At 34.1% G+C, this 20960-nt stretch overlaps 1 protein-coding gene across 2 annotated transcripts in view; it reads left to right on the top strand.

The window, feature by feature from the left end:
• The window catches only part of MNAT1 (MNAT1 component of CDK activating kinase), a 258540-nt gene that overhangs the window by 89692 nt on the left and 147888 nt on the right, over positions 1-20960 (top strand). For both annotated transcript variants that reach the window (XM_081288978.1, XM_081288977.1), the window contains 3 exons: positions 8216-8319; positions 14476-14616; positions 20607-20732. In XM_081288978.1, coding sequence (XP_081145104.1) covers positions 8216-8319; positions 14476-14616; positions 20607-20732 — 371 coding nt within the window. The remainder of the gene's footprint in view (positions 1-8215; positions 8320-14475; positions 14617-20606; positions 20733-20960) is intronic.

Here is a 20960-nt window from a genome sequence, read left to right on the forward strand (position 1 = left end):
TGGGCAAATCATATGACTTAAGAAATTTATCGATGTCTTCACTATCTTCTATTTTATTGGAATATAGGTTTTCAAAATAATTTCTAATTGTCTTCTGTATTTCAGTAGCATCTGTTGTGATATTGCCTTTTTCATCCCGTATGTTAGTAATTTGAGTTCGCTCTCTTCTTCTCTTTGTTAGCATGGCTAAAGGTCTGTCGATCTTACTTATTTTTTCAAAGAACCAACTTTTAGTTTTGTTAATTTTTTCAATAGTTTCTTTTGTTTGAATTTCATTGATTTCCGCTCTGATTTTAATTATTTCTTGCCTTCTGCTACATTTGCTGTTGTTTTGCTCATCCTTTCTAGGGCTTTGAGATGAAGTGTGAGCTCATTTATTTGTTGGTTTTTTCTTTTTTTGAGGAATGACCACGAGGCGATGAATTTCCCTCTTAAAACTGCTTTCATTGTGTCCCATAGATTCCGATATGTTGTGTCTGTATTTTCATTTATCTCTAAGAATTTTTTGATTTCCTCCTTTATGTCTTCTGTAACCCATTGATCATTCAGTAACATATTGTTCATTTTCCATGTGATGTAGGATTTTTCCTTCCTTCTTTTATCATTGATTTCCAGTTTCATTCCATTATGATCAGATAAAATGCATGGTATTATCTCCACCCCTTTGTATTTACTGAGGGTTGCCCTATGGCATAATATATGGTCTGTTTTTGAGAAGGATCCATGTGCTGCTGAGAAAAAAGTATATCCATTTGATGATGGTTGATATATTCTATATATGTCAGTTAAGCCTAGGTTATTGATTGTGGTATTGAGTTCTATAGTTTCTTTATTCAACTTTTTTTGGAGGATCTGTCCAATGGTGAGAGAGGTGTGTTGAAGTCACCCATAATTATTGTGCTGTGGTCTATTTGATTCTTGAACTTGAGGAGAATTTGTTTTATGAATGTCGCAGCACCATTATTTGGTGCATAAATATTGATAATTGTTATATCTTGTTGGTGAATGGTTCCTTTTAACAGTATATAATGTCCTTCTTTATCCCTTTTGATTAACTTAGTCTTGAAGTCGATTTTATTCGATATGAGGATGGCCACCCCTGCTTGCTTACGAGGACCGTGTGCATGGTATATTTTTTCCCATCCTTTCACCTTCAGCCTGTGTATGTCTTTTCCAATCAGATGTGTCTCCTGGAGGCAGCATATTGTTGGATTTGTTTTTTTAATCCATGATACCAGCCTATGTTGCTTTATTGGAGAGTTTAAGCCATTAACATTCAGAGTTACTATTGATATATGGTTTGTACTTCCAGCCATGTTTGATTATTTATCCTTTTCTTAAAAAATTTAGTTTGTTTCTCCATGATTATCCTTCCCCTCACCCTCTGTCTTTACCAAGGCACTTCCTACTCCTGGTTTTGGTTATTGTTTTTCATTTCTTCCTCGTGTAGTGTTTTGCTCAAAATGCTTTGCAATGCTGCTTTTCTGGCTGCAAATTCTTTTTAACTTTGTTTATCATGAAAGATTTTTATTTCGTTGTCATACCTGAAGCTTAATTTTGCTGGATACAGAATTCTTGGTTGGCATCCATTGTCTTTCAGTGTTTGAAATACGTTGTTCCAGGATCTTCTCACTTTCAGTGTCTGTGACGAAAAATCCGTGGTTAACCTTATTGGTTTACCCCTGAATGTAATCTGCCTCCTTTCTCTTGTAGCTTTTAATATTTTCTCTTTGTTCTGTATATTGGATATCTTCATAACAATGTGTCTTGGCGTTGGTCTACTGTGATTTTGTGGGCTCCGTGTCCTGTGTGCATCTACAATTTGTATATCTGTTTCCTTTTTTATTTCTGGAAAGTTTTCTGTAATTATTTCATTCAGCAGGTTACTCATTCCCTTGGTTTGAATCTCTGTACCTTCTTCTATCCCGATGACTCGTAAGTTTGGTTTTTTTATGTTATCCCGTAACTCTTGGATGTTTTTCTCGTGATTTTTTACCAGCCTTTCTGAGTTGGCTAGACTCTTTTCAAGATGATATATTTTGTCTTCATTATCTGACGTTCTGGCTTCTACTTGCTGCACTCTGTTAGTGATACTCTCAATTGAGTTTTTAATTTGGTTTATCGTTTCCTTCATTTCTAGAATTATTGTTTGATTATTTTTTATAATCTCTATCTCCTGATAAAGATGCTTAACTTCTTCTTTTATCTGTTTATGTAATTCATTCTCAATGTGTTCTTTTGTTGCTTGAATTTGCTGTCTCGTATCCTCTTTAAGGTTCCATTCCATCTGTCTAAGGTGTTCCTTGAGTTCTTTATATGACCATTTTTCTGATGACTCTAGGTCCTCCTGAATATTTAGGCTGTTCTGCATTGTTTGTACTCCTTTTCTTCCTTGCTTTTTGAAGCTGCTCATGTTACTTCTTGTTCTGTTTGACTGCTGAGTTACTGTTTACTCCTATAAATTTATTTGATGCTTGGGAGGAAAGGTATTAGAAGGGAAGGGAAGAAGTCAGTAAAGAGAATGAGAGTAAGCAGGTAGAATTCAAGGAAGGGGGAATAAGAAAATTGAAAAGAAATGACAAGACAAAAGAAGAAAAAAATTTTAAAAAAATAATAATAAAAAAACATTAAAATTAGAAGAAAAAAATTTAAAATAAAATTGTAAAAAAAAATTTAAAAAACAACAAGAAAGAAAAATGAAAATGAAAGAAAAAACCCAAATCAAAAACAAAGAGAAAAAATAAACTAATAAATGCAGTTTTAGAGTTTGATTAACTTCTCTTCCAGTAGGTGGCGCTGTGCCCACCAGGCCAAGTTTCTCCTGCTAACATCCGGGAACCAATCACTGTGCAGCAGCTCCTCCTCCCAGACTGGGCGAGTCTCCAATCCTGAGTGCCCAGGGCCTCCTCTTGTGTCTAGTCACTTCCCCACTTTTCCTGTAGCCTGGCCCTTCTCACGCGTGCTGCTCACCACAATACTCGCTACACGCCAGGTCTGCTGCTCCCGGGAGCCCTGTTTTCATGGACGACTGGGCACACTCTCCCAGTTTGCCATTCCCTCAGACTCTAAGTTTGTAGAGCTTGGGGCTGAGAATCCTCAGGGAATTTTACTTGCCCTCCGGTAGCCACGCCCGCGGTAGCTGGTGGAAGAGACCTCAGCTGTCAGCACTGGTGGGAGCGGTAGTCGGGAGTTCTGCGCCACGGGTCCCGTGCCACGTCTGATTCCCTCGGTCTGGCTATCGGGCTCACCGGAGAGCTGGGAGGGCCTTTAAGGATTCCCCGATGTGTGGAGAGGGAAGGCTAGGGACTTACACACCTGCAGCCGCAGGTTTCAATGAAGTTATCTCCTCCGCCGCAGTCTGGTGACGTCAGTTCTCTGCCATGGTGGTATCTCTTGCAAATGGTGACGTTTCCCTTTGCTGGGTGACCAGTGCAATGGGTGGGTCCTTACTGTCTCTCCCAAGCCCGGTTTCAAACCTGTGGTCACTACCTCTGAAGGCTCGGTTGGCATTTACCTCCGTAGGAACAAAAGGGCCGACCAGTCGTTTCAGCCGGATGGATTAGTGCTGCGTCACAGCTGTTTGTCTGCGGGAAGCAGGCGAACGGGAGCTTGAATTCAGCCGATCCGGGCTGAGTGTGTGTTCTGAGAGGCCCACATTGATCGTCCCACATCCACGTCAGTTCTGCATTGCCCAGTGATCCTTTAGGGGTCTGGGGATGTGGCTCAGGCGGTATTGCACTTGCCTGGCATGCGTGCGGCCCGGGTTCAATCCTCAGCACCACATGTAAGGGTCCGGCGAAAAGTCGGAGGAAGAGACCACCAAGAGACTGACTCATGCAATTGCAGAAGAGGATTTATTGAGGATCCAATTCAGCGCGCCTTGTCTCCTGGCTCACTCAAGAAGGGAGAGCAGCCCAGAGCAATGGATTTTATTTTAGTTATTTATATGCAGTGCTGAAAGTCAAACACAATGCTCCACGCATGCTAGGCAAGTGCTTTACCATTGAGCCACAACCCCAGTCCTGTTGTTTGTATTCTTGATAATTGCAATTTTGACTGGAATGAGATGAAATTTTAGTTTTGTGTTTCTTTAGTTGCTAGAGATGTTGAACATTTTTTTCATATAGGTTTTAATTGGAATGTATATCCTCTTCTGTGAAGTGTCGTTTTAGTTCCTTAGCCCATTATTGATTGGGTTATTATTTTTTTTTTTTTTGGTGTTGTTTTTGAGTTTTTTATATATCTTGGAAATTAGTGGTCTGTCTGATGTGTGCATGGTAAAGATTTCTCCCAATCTGTTGAAGAGGCTATCTTTTCTCCAATGTATGTTTTTGGTGCCTTTGTCTAGTATGAGATATCTGTATTTATTTATGTTTATAAAAAAAAATCTGCTGGGCTGGGGTTGTGGCTCAGTGATATAGAGCTTACTCAGCACCTGTGAGGCACTGGGTCTGATTCTCAGCACCATATAAAAATAAACAAATAAATTAAAGACATCGTGTCCATCTACAACTAGAAGAATATTTAAAAAATAAATAAAACCTATCAAAGTGGCAATATCATTTTACATTATCACCAGTAATTAATGAGAGTTTCTGTTGTTCCACATACTAACCAGCTTTTATTATTGTAAATTAGATATTTGCCATTCCAATTGGAATATAGTAGAAATTGAAGGAGTGGTAGTAAATGTAAGTAAGGGCTAGAATCTGCTCTCTAGGAACATTCTAATAGGTCACACAAGATAATATACATTGAAAACAATTATACAAGGTAGAATGTGAACATGTGCCATCAGACTGAATTTAGGTAATGTGTTGTTGTTATTAATTCCAATAATTTGGGTATGGAAAGAGAGTAACTGCACAGTGAGTTTGAGGAATAGCTGGACGCTAGGCTGGGTATATAAAGGTCAGTCAAATCTGGATATTCATAGTGATTTCAGCTTGAGATTAATACTAAAATGTCCCTTTTGGTTAGAGGGAAGGGTTTGAGTACAGATACAGAAATATGGAGCCTATACAGATGCAGAGGAATGCTGAACTGGACTAGTAATGGTTTTCGTTTAGAGAAGTGGTATAAATATAAATTTAGGTTTTGGAATCTGACTACACTAAAATCCTGGTCCCACATTAACTGGCTGTAAAGTTTTTTAAAAAATATCTTTAATATCTTTAAACTTTATTTGTAAAGTGTAAATAACATCAGAACCTATCTTATAAGGTTGTTAGGAGGATTAAATGAGGTGATTAGGTCAAGTGCTTGTCATATGTGGTCCATGGATATTTGCTGTATAAAGTGTGTTCTTTAAGGAAAACTTTGAAAAGGAAGTCCTTCAAATGAACAAATGAGAGGGAAGCTACATTGGTTGGATCTGGTAGATGATGAGTATGATGGAGATCAGTGGCTCAGAGAATGGCCTATTATATGTAAAGGGAAGTTTTTGTGAGTGATCGACAAAGACAGTGGAATCACTATATTATTTAATAGGTCATGGTACCTTGCAGAGGGTAGTTGTTGGAGCTTCCTTCTTTGATCATTTTGTGTCAGGACCTGGGGTGTGATTAATGGGGAATGCCCCACATTGAATAGTAGCTAGATTCCATGGCGTATCTCCATTACTGTTTTCTTTTCTACTTCATGTTTAAAATGTTGGGGAAGTAGTTAGTGGGTATTATTGCTCATTATCTCTCAATTCCTGCCTGGTTTAAAAATTGTTATGTATTAAGAATAAGTATACCATTGTTTACATATCTAAACGAACCTGGGTTTTTAATAATGATTATGATAAATTGGTATTCTGAAATAAGTGAGCTTTTTGAGGTGGTAATTATATTTTTATGGATTAAATTGGTCTTTTTGAGTCTGTTTATGACCATACTCAACAAAACAGATGACTCTATATTGATCTTCCAGTATGACTTTCAAGGAAAGAGTGAGATGAGAAAGAGTCTATAGAAACAAAGGGGATTGAGCAGAATTTTCCATCTTGTTGGTAGGATTAGAAGCAGGAAGCAATGGTGATTAAATTGGAGAATGGGTAGACACACTTATAATGGGTAGAGAAAGATTACAGGGGAAGCTGAGGGAGGTATGAATTGAATTTTGAAACTGGATAGTCTTAATGATATGGATTCTTTCAGGGGTGGGGTATTGGGATGGTACCCTTCATGTAAGTTCATATGTGTGCTAAGGCAGGTTTGTTTGTTTTTGTTTAGAGCATTTTAGTAACTTTTTGACTGTGTGTGTGTAAATTAAGGAGGGAGTATGAGATTTATAATTTAGATTATTTGGAGTTGAAATTATAAAAAGACAGTTCTAACTCACTGAAAATTTAGCAATGTCTAAACATGCATCAGTGGCTTCTCTTAAGGAACGTAAAAATGTTTTTATTAGTGCACTATAGCTATACATAATAATGGGGTTCATTTTGACATAATCAGAATCATAATTTGTTCCATTTTAGTCTCTGGTACCCTCTCTCTTCCTCCCCTCCCTGTCCCCCTTTCCTCTGCTCCACTGGACTTCCCTCTCATCTGTTTATTGGTTTTGTATGTTAGTACTTTATGGGGTACCTAAAGGTGGAATTCACTATGGTACATTGACACATGGACACAGCGTAATTTGGTCCATTCCACTGGTCTCCCATTTTTGTAGTGTTCCTCTCCCTTCTTCACCCTTATTTTGCTCTGCCATCTACATATGAGAGAAAATATTAGACCCTTGACTTTCTGAGTCTGGTTTATTTCATTTAGCATGATATTCTCCAGTTCCATCTATTTATGGCAAATGCTATAATTTCATTCTTTATAGTGGAATAAAACTTCTTTGTGTATATATACCTCATTTTCTTTATCCCTTTATCTGTTGATGTGCACCTGGCTGGTTCTATAATATGATTATTGTGAGTTGCACTGCCATAAACAGTGATGTGGCTGTATTACTAGAGTATGTTGGTTTTAGTTCTTTTGGATAAATATCAAGGAGTGGGATAGTTGAGCCATGTGGTGGTTCTCCTCGCAGTCTTTTGAGAATCTCCATACTGCTTTCCAGTGTTTGCACTGATTTGCAGTTACACCAACAGTGTATGAGTATACCTTTCTTCCCACATCCTCATCAGCTTTATTATTATATATGTTCTTGATAATTGCCATTCTGACTGGAGTGTAGTTTTGGCTTGCATTTCCCTGATTGCTAGGGATGTTGGACATTGTTTTATAATTTGTTGGCCATTTGTATCTCTCTTTTTTTTTTTTTTTTTTGAGAAATGTCTATTTAGTTCTTTTGCCCATTTCTTGTTTTTTTTTTTTGGGTGGGGGGTATAGTTTTTTGTGTTTAGTCTAAGTTTTGTGCCAGTTTTATCCTTTGCTTTCCCTTTTAAATTTCAACTCGTTTCTGTTTTATACTTTCTAGATTAGGATTACATGGGAAATAATTAAAGCTTGAGCCTAGCCATATTGGAGACAATTGCAAAGTGAATAAAAGCTGATTTCTTGTTTGATATAAGTTATACAAATATATGATTTTTGAAACTTCTTTGGACAATTTTTCTATTTTGAGGCACAGATTCTTTTCAGTATTAATCTCATCAGTATAATAGATCCTAGACTTACTTTTTTAATTTTTTTAAAAATGGCAATCCTTTTTATATGCTTTTAAGTTTATAATCACATTAGATTTTATTTTTATAAAATCTAATATGATTATAGCAAATATTTACTTTGGTTTTTTTGGACTGATTCTGATATTTAGATATTTTGTTCTGTAGTCTGACAGTCTGTATATTTGGCTAAGAAAACATAGTAGCCACCAGGCATGGTGGTACATGCTTGTAATCCCAGAAACTTGGGAGGAGGATTGAAAGTTCAAAGCCAGTATCATCAATTTAGTGAGGCCCTAATGAACTTAAACCATATCTCAAAAAGGGCTAGGAATGTAGATCAGTGGTAAAGTGCCCCTAGGTTCAGTTCCTGGTACCAAAATAAACAAACAAACAAAATGAAACCAATCAACCAAACAACAACAACAACAAAAAAACCCTTACAGTTGCTAACTAGAGATAGTTTCTATAATAGGATCAGGATATAAATAGTGGTATAAAGAAATGATAACTCAATGAATTAAAAAGTCACTGTGGTGAATATTTGTTTTTTATTATCTACTCAAGATTTACATTAAAACTGCACTTCATGACATTGTTTTCTTTCTGATTCAGTTTTCAACTTGACCAACAATGTGGATTTGGAAAACACCAAAAAGAAAATGGAACTATACCAGAAGGAAAACAAAGATATCATTCAGAAAAATAAATTAAAGCTGGTTGGTTGCTATGTATTTTCTTTTTTCTTTTTTATTATGAACAATTGCTTTCACATGATACTTTAGAAGGCTATATTTCTATAATACCACTTGTATTTATAAGGGATTGAATTGAAATTTATGTCAGAATACTGATATGTTATATAGTCATGTAGGAAGGCATGTACACATTACTGTAGCAAAAGCAATCTGACAGTGTTATGTGAAACTGTGCTTTCTTAAGAAAATAAATCCTTAAGGTAGGTGGTTGTAAATGCTAGTTTTATCTGTCTTTGTGATTCTCTGATAAGTATGTATTTGGATAATGGTCACAAAATAATGGAAGCTTATGTTTATCCTTGAACTTTAATTTCTTTTTCATCTAAAGCAGGGGATAGTAGAGTGAACTCAGACAGATATTGATGGAGATAAAGACACCATTTATTAGAAACTAAAACAAATTTATAGTTAAACTGGAGGAATAAATGTGTTACCTAAGCTTAACTTTGGTTTTTCTATTAGGTACTTTTTTTTGGTTTGATTAATATAGTAATATTACCACATACAAAATTAATTTTGGTTTGCTTTGTTAATCTATATCAAAATTTGTTTTTAAATATTTTAGTAATTATAATTGATTATTAAAATTATTCTATAAAGGAAAAAGAATAACTTGCTCACAGATGCAGTTGTCTAATTTATAAAATTTAGCGATCATTTTTATCTTGCAACTTGACATTCTAGTTATGGGGGAAAGTAGAGGTTAATTATTTTTGACATACCTTCTTCACTAAAATAACACAAGTTTATTTGTATCATGTAGCTTTCATTTTGTGATTAGAAGGGGCTTCTTTATAATCTTATAGTGTTTCATTTAGATACTTCTTTCCTGCCATAAAATTCTCATGGAATTGATATTACATTCTCATTCCCAGTTTAGCTTTCTTAAAAAGATACCTCAATAGTGGGAGGGCCTTCCTTTTTTTTTAGTCCCATAGTTTTGAGCTAGGAAATAGTATTGAGAGTTATAATGAAAGAATAATCTAATTCTAGAATGATTGTATTTCTTTAAAGTAGGAATTTTTAATTATCTGGGAATATAGGTTATTGACTAAAACAGATAACTTTATTCATGCATATTTCAATGAGATTATTTATACTGTTATTTTCTTCTGTATTAATGATTAACACGTGGTTATGTTATAAATTTTTGTGAATAATTCATTATCATTTATTAATTGATCATTCTGTGCAGAGTATCATACTTGTTAGTCCTGCTTATATGACAGTTTGGTATTGATAGAAACATACAGATTCAGGACCACATTTTTTTTTTTAGAATGGTGCTAGTTAACATACATCATTGCTTGAACATGCCCTGAAGTGACCTATGGAGCATGAGCTAATTTATGTCTTTTTCTAATCTGAGGTAGTAACTTGCTTGTGTCTCTGAATGTTGAATTCTCATTATTCCAAAAATATTAGAGATGTATGAAAAAAGAAAGGTACAAAGATCTCTTGCTTGATTAGGCACATAAAATGACTCATTTCTGATGGAGAAAATATTACTGAATTTTTTACTGAGCAGGTCTTATTTGTTGACATTTAACATCTGTGTAAGCATGGAAAAACTAAACTGTGGTGATCTAATCTTGAAATAAATCTTAGTTAAGATTAGCTTAATTTTCATTTTCAGTTTTCTAGATTCTCATGCATAGCAGAGATTGCTATGTAGAATGTCTAATAATTTGGCAAAAATTCATTTAAAAATATTTGTTACACATCTGGTAAGCATAAGGTATAATACAAAAGTAAATACCCTCATTCTCAATAGATCAGGTAATTTCACAATATTTGGATCACTGTGAAAGAATTATATGCCTGTTATTAAGGGAGCAAAGAGTAGAGATACTTGATTTATTCTGTAAGACTGGGAAAGGCATTCCAAGAAAAATGTCTGATAGACTTCTGAAGGACAAGTAGAAGTTACCCAGGTGAGGAAGTTGAGATGAGTGGGGTTAGGGAGGCTAGCACAATGACATTCCAGGGAGAAAGCAATCATAAGCAAAGGCAAGAAGGTATGGCTAATCATGGAAAGTCCTGAGAGTTATAAGTAATTCTGTATTATCAAAGTCAAGAGAGAGACAGTTGAAACTGGAGGAATAGAAAAGACCTAGAACACATAAGAACTTCAGTTGTCTTTAGGTTTTAGTAGGTGAAATGGTCCGTCCCTGCCATCTCCATGAAAGGTTACTCAGAATACTCCAGTTGACATGACTATGGAATGAGGGATGGCCTGGGTTCTCATTTACTCAGTTCCTTCATTAGATTATCTTCAGACATCTGTTATTGGCAGCTTTTTTGTTATTGTAACAAAATGCCTGAAATAACTTAAGAAGAGGAAAGGTTAATTTTGTATTCAGCTTTGAAGGACTCAGTTCATAATTGATTGGTCCCATTGCTTTTGTGCCTGTGGCAAGGTAGTATTTCATGGTGAGAGCATATGGCAAAGGAAACTGTTTACCTCAAGGAAGCTGGGAAGCAAAGAGAGAAAGAGGAGGGGCTAGATTCCAATATTCGCTTCAAGGGCATACCACCATATGACTGTAAGACTTCCAACTAGGTCATACCTCTTAAAGGTTCTGTTATCTCCCAGTAGCACCAGGGACTGGGAATCAAGTATTGGTAACATCAAATATTGGTGTTTGGAGGACACTTACTGACACCATAGCAGCATCTTAAGAGAATTCCCTGGATTTGTTAGAGAAATTCCTTAGAGCTCTTCCCTTGCTATTAGAACTCTTGCATTGTGTGGAGTCATATCATTATTTTCCTCATTCTGTTATCTTTCTTTTTCGTTCTCTTGGGAACCTTTTCTTTCCTTCCTGTCTCTTAAATATAGGTTCTACATAGATTCCTTTTAGTGATTCTCTTTGAGTTATCCCTTTATGATAAGTTGTTTTTTTCCCCCTGAGCTCTTAAATGTAATATGTGTGGTATTAATAGTTATTTTTGTCTGGATGTATCATAGACACCTGTAATTCAGTATTTTCAGAACCTTTTTTTATCTTTGCTTTCCAATTTATTTAAGTGTTAAAAAGTTTTACTATATTTTGTATGGTAAGAACAGTTAATATTGTATCTATCATTTGAGTACTTGTATAATACACTTAAAAATTGTACAGGTCTCTAAAAACTTGTTCATGTTGTTTTATGAAATTTTAGGTCTGTTGGTTAGTAACTCTCCATTCCCACTCCCCAGCTCTTGACAATCACTATTTCACTCTTTTATTCTATGAAATTTCACTACTTTAGGTACCTCATATAAGGGGAATCATAAAGTATTTGTCATGCTTGATATGATTTTAGTTTTCTTAAATTTATTAAGGTGTGTTTGGGTGACTTGTGATCCATGCTTGAGAATGACATTTATTCTGCTGCTGTTGGGTTAAATGTTCATCTATTTTGTCTATAATGTTCAAGTCCTGCGTTTACTTTTTGATCTTTTGTTTGGATGTTGCATTTATTATTGAAAGTAAGCTGTTGAGGTCTTTTACTGTCTGTATTGCTATTTATTTCTTCATTCAGTTGTCAGTGTTTGATTTATACATTTAGGTGCTCTGATGTTGAGTGCATATATGTTTAAAATTGTTACATCTTTCTATATGTTGGTCCTTTTATAGAATGTCTTTCTTTGTCTCTTGTGACAGTTTTTGAATTAACTAATTTTGCTTTGTCTCTTACAATGTTCTTTATCATAGTGAATCTATCCAAATGTTCAGGCTGAACCTGGTCACTCTTTAGGTTTTGCTGATCATCAGTTTCTTACCATTTTTTAAATCTGGTTCCTCCTCTGATTCTATTATTATTTATTTAAGGATCTTACAATTTCTTATCTGGATTATTGGAATATTCTTCTGACTAGTCTTTCTATTTGTCAGTCTTGAACCCTGTTATCTGTATTCCTTACTGTTTCTATTCATCTTTCTAAACCCATTCCTCAGGTTTTCTTAATGTCTTCTAGCTGCCTTAGTATGGTATATGTTCCTTTAGTGTGGTACAGTAGACCCTCTGCTTTCCTCTTCAGTTATATCTCAAGCTTTTTTTTTTCTACCCTCATTCTTCATGACTAGGCCTACGAAGCATCCCAGCTTCCAGCTTTTTTTCTTGTCTTTCCTCCTTTTTTCTCTTTGCTTACATGGCTATTTACTGTCAATGGGAGTAAATACTTACTGTTTGAAGTCCTTAGCTGGACTTCCATGTATTATTTTCCCAGAACTTTGTAACAGATTACCAAAAACTGGATGACTTACGACAACAAGAATTTGTCTTTGCTCCATTATGGAAGTTAGAAATCTAAATTCAGGGTGTTAGTATTTTTCATGGTTCTAGAGGAGACTCCTGTTTTGCTATTTCCAAGCTCAGGAATCTGCCAGCAATCTTTGTCATTCCTAGGTTTATAGATACATCACTCTAATATTTGCCTTTCTCAGGTCTTCACAAGGTCTTCTTCCATGCTTGTCTTTGTCCAGATTTCTAGTATGACCTTATCTTAATTTGATTATATCAGCAAAGATCTTATTTCTAAATGAGGTCACATTTATGGGTACCAGGAGTTAGGTCTCTGTATTAGTCAGGGTTCTCTGGAGGAACAGAATAAATAGGAAGTATAATCATAAAAGGGGGATTTATTAGGTTGGTTGTCTTATGTGACCAGAAACTGGATAGTCCACAATGGCTGTATACAGGCTGGAGAGCTGGGAAAACGAGTGGTTGCACAGTCCAAGAGGTTGAAGCCCCAGAACAAGAGGGATTAATGGTGCTACCCTAGTCCTAAACTGAAGGCTTCTGGAGAATCATTGGCAGAGTCCACTTTGGAAGAGTGAAGGAGTGAGAGTCTGATACACTCAGATGATCGCAGCAGCAATCAAGAACCAGTTCAAGAAGAATCGAGCTAGCGTCTGCTGTTGCTTCCTTGTTCTTCCAACTTTTATTCTGTCCAAGCCCTCATCCTATTTGATGGTGCTGCCACGCTTAGGGAGGATCTCCACTTCAATTGGCTATCCCTCATTGACACACCCAAAAGCCCCTTAATCACCAGCCCTTCTTAATCCAATCAAGTTGACGATTCAAATTAACCATTGCAGTCTCTAACATATCTTTATAGGGGATACAGTTGCACTGTGTATGAAACCCTTTCTTATTCTGCTGTTACTTCCAAGGAGAATTTATCTCACTGTCAGTTGTGTTCTCACTATATACCTGTGTACCTTACAAAAACTTGTCATTCTTAATTGCAAACACAAATACCTCCCATGTACTGTTAATATAACCTTTTTACATTTATTGCTATTTATGCTTCTTGAGTTGGAAGCCTGAGCTAGAGTAGAGACTTTGGTAGTAGAGGTGGAGAAGTTTGTAAGATGTGTGAGAGAATTCATAGGACTTAACAATTGATTTAATTTAAAGAGAATGAGGGAGTAGAGAGAGTAAAGAAGGATGACTTTGAGATTGAATTGACTCAAGATATTGTTGTACTCCTAGAAGAAATAAAAAAATAGGAGAACAGATACTTAAATTAGTTTTGCACATACTGAATTTAAAGTATATAAGTAGGGGCTGGGCTGTGGCTCAGCAGTAGGACACTTGCCTGGCACGTGTGAGGCACTGGGTTTGATTCTCAGCACTGCGTATTAATAAATAAAGGTCTATCAACAACTAAAAATAAAGTATATAAATAAACACTTTTTTCTGCATGGGAACTTTTTTTTTTTGGGTGGTGGTGGGGTAGTTTACCTAATATGTGAATTGAAAAAATAAAGATCATGTTAAATCCCTTAAAGTGAATGACTTTAAACTGTCTGTAATAATCATAAGTTAAAAAACCCTAATTGTTAAGTACAGTTACAGTTACAGTTATGTTACAGTTCTGCTTCTTGGCTTAATGTTCTTTGTTTAAGTATTTGTATAGTGCTAGATGTCAGTCATTCTTTTTAATAGAAACATGTTCACATGAAACAAAATGAATTCTAGTTCCTTCTAAGAAGATTGCTGCATTATTAAAAAATAAGTGCCTAGTTTGTTTTATGCTTGCAATAAATAAAGTATCAGGATGTGCTGTAGGATTGCTGTTGGTTGCTAAGTGTATTCCATAGCATATATAAATTTCTGTTTTAGACTCGTGAACAGGAAGAATTGGAGGAAGCTTTAGAGGTAGAACGGCAGGAAAATGAACAAAGAAGACTATTTATACAAAAAGAAGAACAACTGCAGCAGATTCTAAAAAGGAAAAATAAGCAGGCTTTTTTAGATGAACTGGTATGTATTAATATTGCTTGTGATTAAAAAAATTAGTCTTCAGGATATACCTTTATTATTTATTGTGTTGGATAATGACATTTAAATGGCATTTCCACAGTGTGCTCTGGTTTACATTTAGTTTAGGTGATTATTTGTTATATCATTAAGTCTATTGCTGAATAAGAAATCATACTCTCTCCGAAATTAAAAAGAAAAGCCAAACAAACCACTATCAACAGAATAACATTCTTTTATACTCATATTTCTGTGGGACGAGAATTCAAATGGGTCTCTGGGGCTGTTCTCCTCCCATGTATTCTCAGGGCACCTCCCTACATGGTTTTTATAGCTGTGTAGTTGGGACTATAGGAGGGAATATTCTAAGAATAAAGAAGTAGAGGCTGGTAATGTATTAAGAAGTAGAAGTAGGAGCTGAGGTTGTGGCTCAGCGGTAGAGTGCTCCCCTAAGCATGTGCGAGGCCCTGGGTTCGATCCTCAGCACCACATAAAGATAAATAAATAAAATAAAGATATTGTATCCATCTACAACTAAAAAATAAATATATGTAAAAAAGTAGAAGCTATTAATGTATTAAGACTTGGGTTGAGAAATTTGTGCAGGATCAATTTCATCATATTTATTAGTAAAAGAGCCTATTCAGTTTCAGGAGGAAGGGATATAGATCTTACTTCTGGGGAGAGGATTATGGCCATCTTTAATCTACATAGTATGTGCTTGGAAAAAAAATTCTCTCAAAATTTGGGACAGTATAAATTCATTTCATACCTAGTCTCTACCCCAAAGAGAGTTTAGCAATAAGAATCATGAAAATGACTATTATTTTATCTCACTCATATGCTTATTTATTTATATTCTCCCACCTGCCATGAAGGATTTGAAGTGATTTGCCTAAGATGTGGACATGGTACTATTTATGGGCCTTTAAAGAAGAACATTAAAATTCCTTTTCTTCCTTCTTCCTTTAAAAAAAAAAACACCTTTTTCATGACTCTCCATTTTATTTTCGGATGAGAGTAATATAAATGACATAAGGTAGGGGCTGGGGTTGTAGCTCAGTTGGCAGAGCACTTGCCTAGCACATGTGGGGCACTGGGGTCGATCCTCAGCACTACATGAAAATAAAATAAATAAAATAAAGGCATTGTGTCCATCTACTAGAAAAAGTATTTTAAAAAGATAAATGACATAAGGCAGTATATTCTTTTCTAATTAAATTTTTCTGGTGCATTATAATTACATGTAATAGTGAGATCCTTTGTGATACGTTTGTACATGCACATAGTATAGATTGGTCTATTTCATTTCCCATTACCTTTCCTCTGTCTTCTCTCCTCCTTCCCCCAGCCCTCTTTCCTTGCTCTACTTGTCTCCTTTCTATTTTCATGAGGTCCTCTCTTCTAGTTTTCACATGTGAGAAAAAACATAGGATTCTTGAGTCTCTCAGTCTAAACAAGTATACTTTTCAGAGATTGTTTATATGTTTCTAAACTTACTAACTAAAACACATTGTTTTTGTAGTATTTTTCCCTGGATTAATATTGATTTTTCTAGTAGCTCATTTTTGAATGTTGTGGCTTTGTGCTAAGGTTTATAATAACTCTGGTTACTCTGATATAACTTGATTTCATATTTTATATGAGAAAACAATATTTTTGGAAGAAGTGTTGTTACCATATTGGTGTTTTCTATCAGTCAGCTCCGTAAGTAATTGTTGTTATAATAGCAATAATTAGTAAAGTTTGTGATGTGTTTTATAGATTTGATACTGTATTATAACTCTGATGCTTATAATCCTGTATAACATTGATAACATCCCAAACTAGAAGGCCTCCCTCTCTAGGAAAGTCTTTTTATATTCTTCCCTTCCCATTTTTGTCCACATAATGAGTTATTTATTCAGTGTTAACACACTTATCACATCTAATTGATATGTTGTTATTCTATGGTGAGATAAATATATATGCATGTATTGTTACATGTGCTTTTGTCCCCAAAAACATCTAATCCAGTTAATCAGGAATAAAAAGAGAAAGCAAAATTACTTAATTTTAGAAATAGATGAGAAAGGAAAAATAAGAGATTAATGAGGTTTAGACAGAAAATGTTTATCATAAAATCTTATCTAATTTCTGTGAGTGGAATGTGAATATTGTTCTGAAAATGAGGGCAGAAGCATATAAAATAGAATAATGGTGTTTTCCCTAGCAACTTTCATTAATTCTTTCTTAAAGTTATTAAGTGGAAAGTATGGCTTTAGAAGCTGAAATGATACCTGTTGTGTTTTGCATTTTTGTAGATGTGTTTGGTAAGAAATTGAAAATTTTAAAGGATGAATTAGTAAATATTAATTTTTATAGTTATTTTATTGAAAGATTCTTCCCCAATCATGTTATACAAAGAGGAAAATACTTTTTTGGGGAATAATGCTTGTCTTTATAGATAGTTGAATTAATCCCAAGTATAGAAATTTGAGATTACATGAAAATATACTTTTAGTATTTTATGTCTCATTAATAGAAAGGGTTTTCAGATTTCATTTTGAAGTTAGCTAGCTTTGCATAGCAATCATTCTTGCATATCTTTTTGTCCTTAAAAGTACTAAAGTTTGCTGCCTCATTGAGCTGCTGTTGGCATGAAGCTCCCCTTTAATTCAGTGAGGCATGAAGTATGATGTGAAACTGCCAATGTACATTGTATATAATCTGGAGTTAATATTGGTTTTTGTGAGTCCTTCCCCCCACTTCCTGTTTTCTTCACCTGCAAGTCATTACCACACATACTTTGCTCACTATTTAGGTCATATAACATAGTGGTTAAATAATTCTTAGTAATTTGCTGTATTCATTAGTACAATTAATTGCAACAGATTGGTTTAGAATACCACTGTAGTTGGATTTCTGGTTTCCATTTTAAAATTTATTTTTAAAGATTCTTAATTACATTAATATTTCAATCTTTATTAATGTTTTCATTATAAATATTAATATAAATTTCTCATATCTTTTTGAACCCTATTAAATAATGTATTTCTTCTTCTGTATGTGTTTATGTGTTAGATTTTATTAAGAAAGAAAATAGCTAGCATTGTATTTGTAAATATATCTAGCCTTGAATCTTAGCATTATTCCATGAACCTAATTTATACAAGTACTATTTACTAAATTTTTTTTCCTCCTGTTTTTGAGTTAAGTTCTTGTGCCAAAAGCCACTTTTTAAACTTTTAAAGAGCAATGGCATTACATTATACTCTATGTGACAGGATTTTAATGTTATGGTCTTAATGTTTATGGCTTAGCATTTGCCATAATATTGGCTAAAAAGTCCATTTATTTAATCCTAACTGTAAATTTAAATTTTTTTAATGGTTTGGAAAGAGATTTTTAATCAGGTCCTGTCATATTAAATCTTTTTATATTCCCATTTGAAAATTTTCTTCAGTTTATGTCTTAAATTTTGTATGGGCTAATATTGTTGTCAAATGCAGTAGCTGATTTTTATTAGAAATATTGTTTGCCAGATGGCTTGCTTAAAGTCAGTTAAAATAATCTTTTAAAAATGGTCATTATGAAGTTTTTAATGAGTATTACAGGCAGTCTTATTAAAGTTTCTTTAAATATTAAACATTGTGCCTTCGGGCAGTTATAGGTTATGGAAACTTTCAATGCAAAATGTAATACTAAGAAGTATGAAATAACTTGAAAGATGGAATTTACATGTTATATATTCCTCAGAGCATATATTTTTTACATAGTTTATTTTACCCTATAGATATTTTTTGTTGTTATGCATGATTCTAGTTTTAACACTCACAAAGGGTTTCGTGCTTCAAGAGTTTTTAGTACTAAAGTAGAAAGAATTAAGTTAGATTTAAAGTAAATTCTATGCTTTAGTATTAAAATTAATTTTAGATACCTAGAATGTTTATTTTTATTCCTTTTATATGAATGTGAAACCAGGATTGAAGTAAACTGGCTTAATTAGCAATTTTTTTTGAAGTGAATATGTTATCTTGCTTTCGTATAAATAAGTTTTGCTTTTTAGAATAAATATCAGTTGTGGATGAGCATATACTTTCATTTTGATTATAAGTTGGAGAGTAATGATTTAACTTTTTAGCTAAGATAATTTATATTTCCTCTGTTAGTTTCTACATATGAAAAGGTAGAATGGCTTTTAAAAGGCTTTTTAGGTCTTAGTCCAGTTAAAAAGTTTTTTAATTTAAAATGCTTAATGGAAATCTAAAATAGCTTCAGGGATTCATAGTCCTGTTACTACTGCATTACTAATGCTTTGTTGTAGATATTCAAGCATATTTTTCTACAGTATTTCACTAACTCCTTCATTATTGCTAAAAGTAGGTCTCAATGATTTTCTCTCTTAATAAGGATACATTTTATAAGTAAAATTTGTATACTTCCATTAACTGTTTTTTCTTTTTTTATGTTGAGGATTTAATCCAGGGAAGCTTTATCACTGAGCTACATCCCCAGTTCTTTTTTATTTTTTATTTAGGCTCTCACTAAGTTACTTAGGGCTTCACTAAATTGCTGAGGCTGGCCTGAAACTTGCAGTCCTCCTGCCTTAGCCTCCCGAGGTGTTGAGATTACAGGCTGTATTTACTTTTAGAAGTGTGATCCTCATGATATTCCTCTTGTAAAGCACTTCTGTTACAAAATTGTGTTATGCCAACTTTATTCTAGGATGATAATCTTGAATTAAATTGCTTGTTATTTTGAATTACTTACACACTGGAACCTTAAATAATTGCTTTTATTATATTAGCTCCATTTGTGCCTAAAAATTATTAAGTGGTATTGTGAAACATTAATTGTAGAGTTTCTTCAAAATTAAATTCTGGGTGGTGACTATTTTAAAAATCTGTACTCCCACACCCCTACCCCCCCTTTTTTTTTTTTGCAGTGCTGGGGATCAAACTTAAGGGTCTCATTCATGTTCCAAGCAGTCTATGAGTAGGCTATACCTCCAACCCTATCTATAGCCCATTTTAACAATATGTTTTCATAAATAACCTTGGTATAGGATATAAGAATGCGTACCTTCGTATTTTGTTTATAGATATGGAATATGTGTGTGTGTGTGTGTGTATGTGCACATGCATGTGCGCACACGTGTGTATGTGTGTCTGTGTTTATGTGTCACAGGGAGGGAAAAAAAGATCACCTTCTCTTTAGACCTACCTCTGCATATGTTTCTGGGGTATTATTTAACTGACAAGTCAGAAAAAATTTGCATGTAACTTAGTTTAGATATTAGCTTTGCAGTACTTTAAACATGTAAGAAGTCTTCATGTGTAACAGGATAAATAACAGTACGTGTAAGAATCAGTCAGAGATTTGCTTGTTTTAATTAAATATGTGTGTGTGTAGATTTGTGTACATGTTGACCCTGGTTTATTATCAATATAAGATATTAAAAATGTTTATAATTTTGTTACTTAATTAAAAAAATTTAGATTTAATTTTTAAAAGTTAGTAAAGAAGAAAATAAAAATACATTTGATTGTACATACAATAGATCCATTGTGCAAAATAGAGCAAGGATCATTTCCAAACAGCCTTAGGTGAAATCTAATGGGAAACAATTTTAAATTGGTCTGAAATCACTGGTAAAAAGAATGTGTCTTAGGTAAACATCTGATCTAAGTTATAGTACTTTGTACTACTCTTTTTGTGATTAGCTTCTTTTTTTTAAATAAATACAGTTGGTGGCTAGATGAAATATGACCCTATTATATTGTCTTTAATGTGGATTTTATAAAAATACTTGTTTGCGGGTTATTTTGATTTATGAGTCTACAACAGCCTTTTCTTATTATGGAATGTTAATATTTTCTGTAAAGTGTTCTCCAGAAAGTGAATATTTAGTCCAATATCAAATACTTACGGAAAAGGCTTACTTTAAAAGTTTTGTTCCTATTTAGTTTGTCCTTTTTAACTTTCATATTGAACTTGAACTTTTCTTATAGGAGAGTTCTGATCTCCCTGTTGCTCTACTTTTGGCTCAGCATAAAGATAGATCCACCCAATTGGAAATGCAACTTGAGAAACCTAAACCTATAAAACCAGTGACATTTTCTACAGGTATCAAAATGGTAAGCCTTATTTTAATTGCTTATTTAAAAGATATTTTTCAGAGATTATGCTTTATAATTCAATATTAATTTCTCAGTAAACGGAAAGGTACAGATGTTTAAGAACAATGTCTGATGTAGATAGATGTTTGCAAATATGGACATTGTAAGGAAAGTGAATATTTAGCAAGTATAAACACAGTTTTAATGAGTGTGATATTAGATTTGTATTTTTTTTAATCTCGTAAT

This window comes from Spermophilus citellus (genome assembly GCF_964194105.1).
Source record: "Spermophilus citellus genome assembly, chromosome: 4".
In the NCBI taxonomy this organism is placed as follows: domain Eukaryota; kingdom Metazoa; phylum Chordata; class Mammalia; order Rodentia; family Sciuridae; genus Spermophilus; species Spermophilus citellus.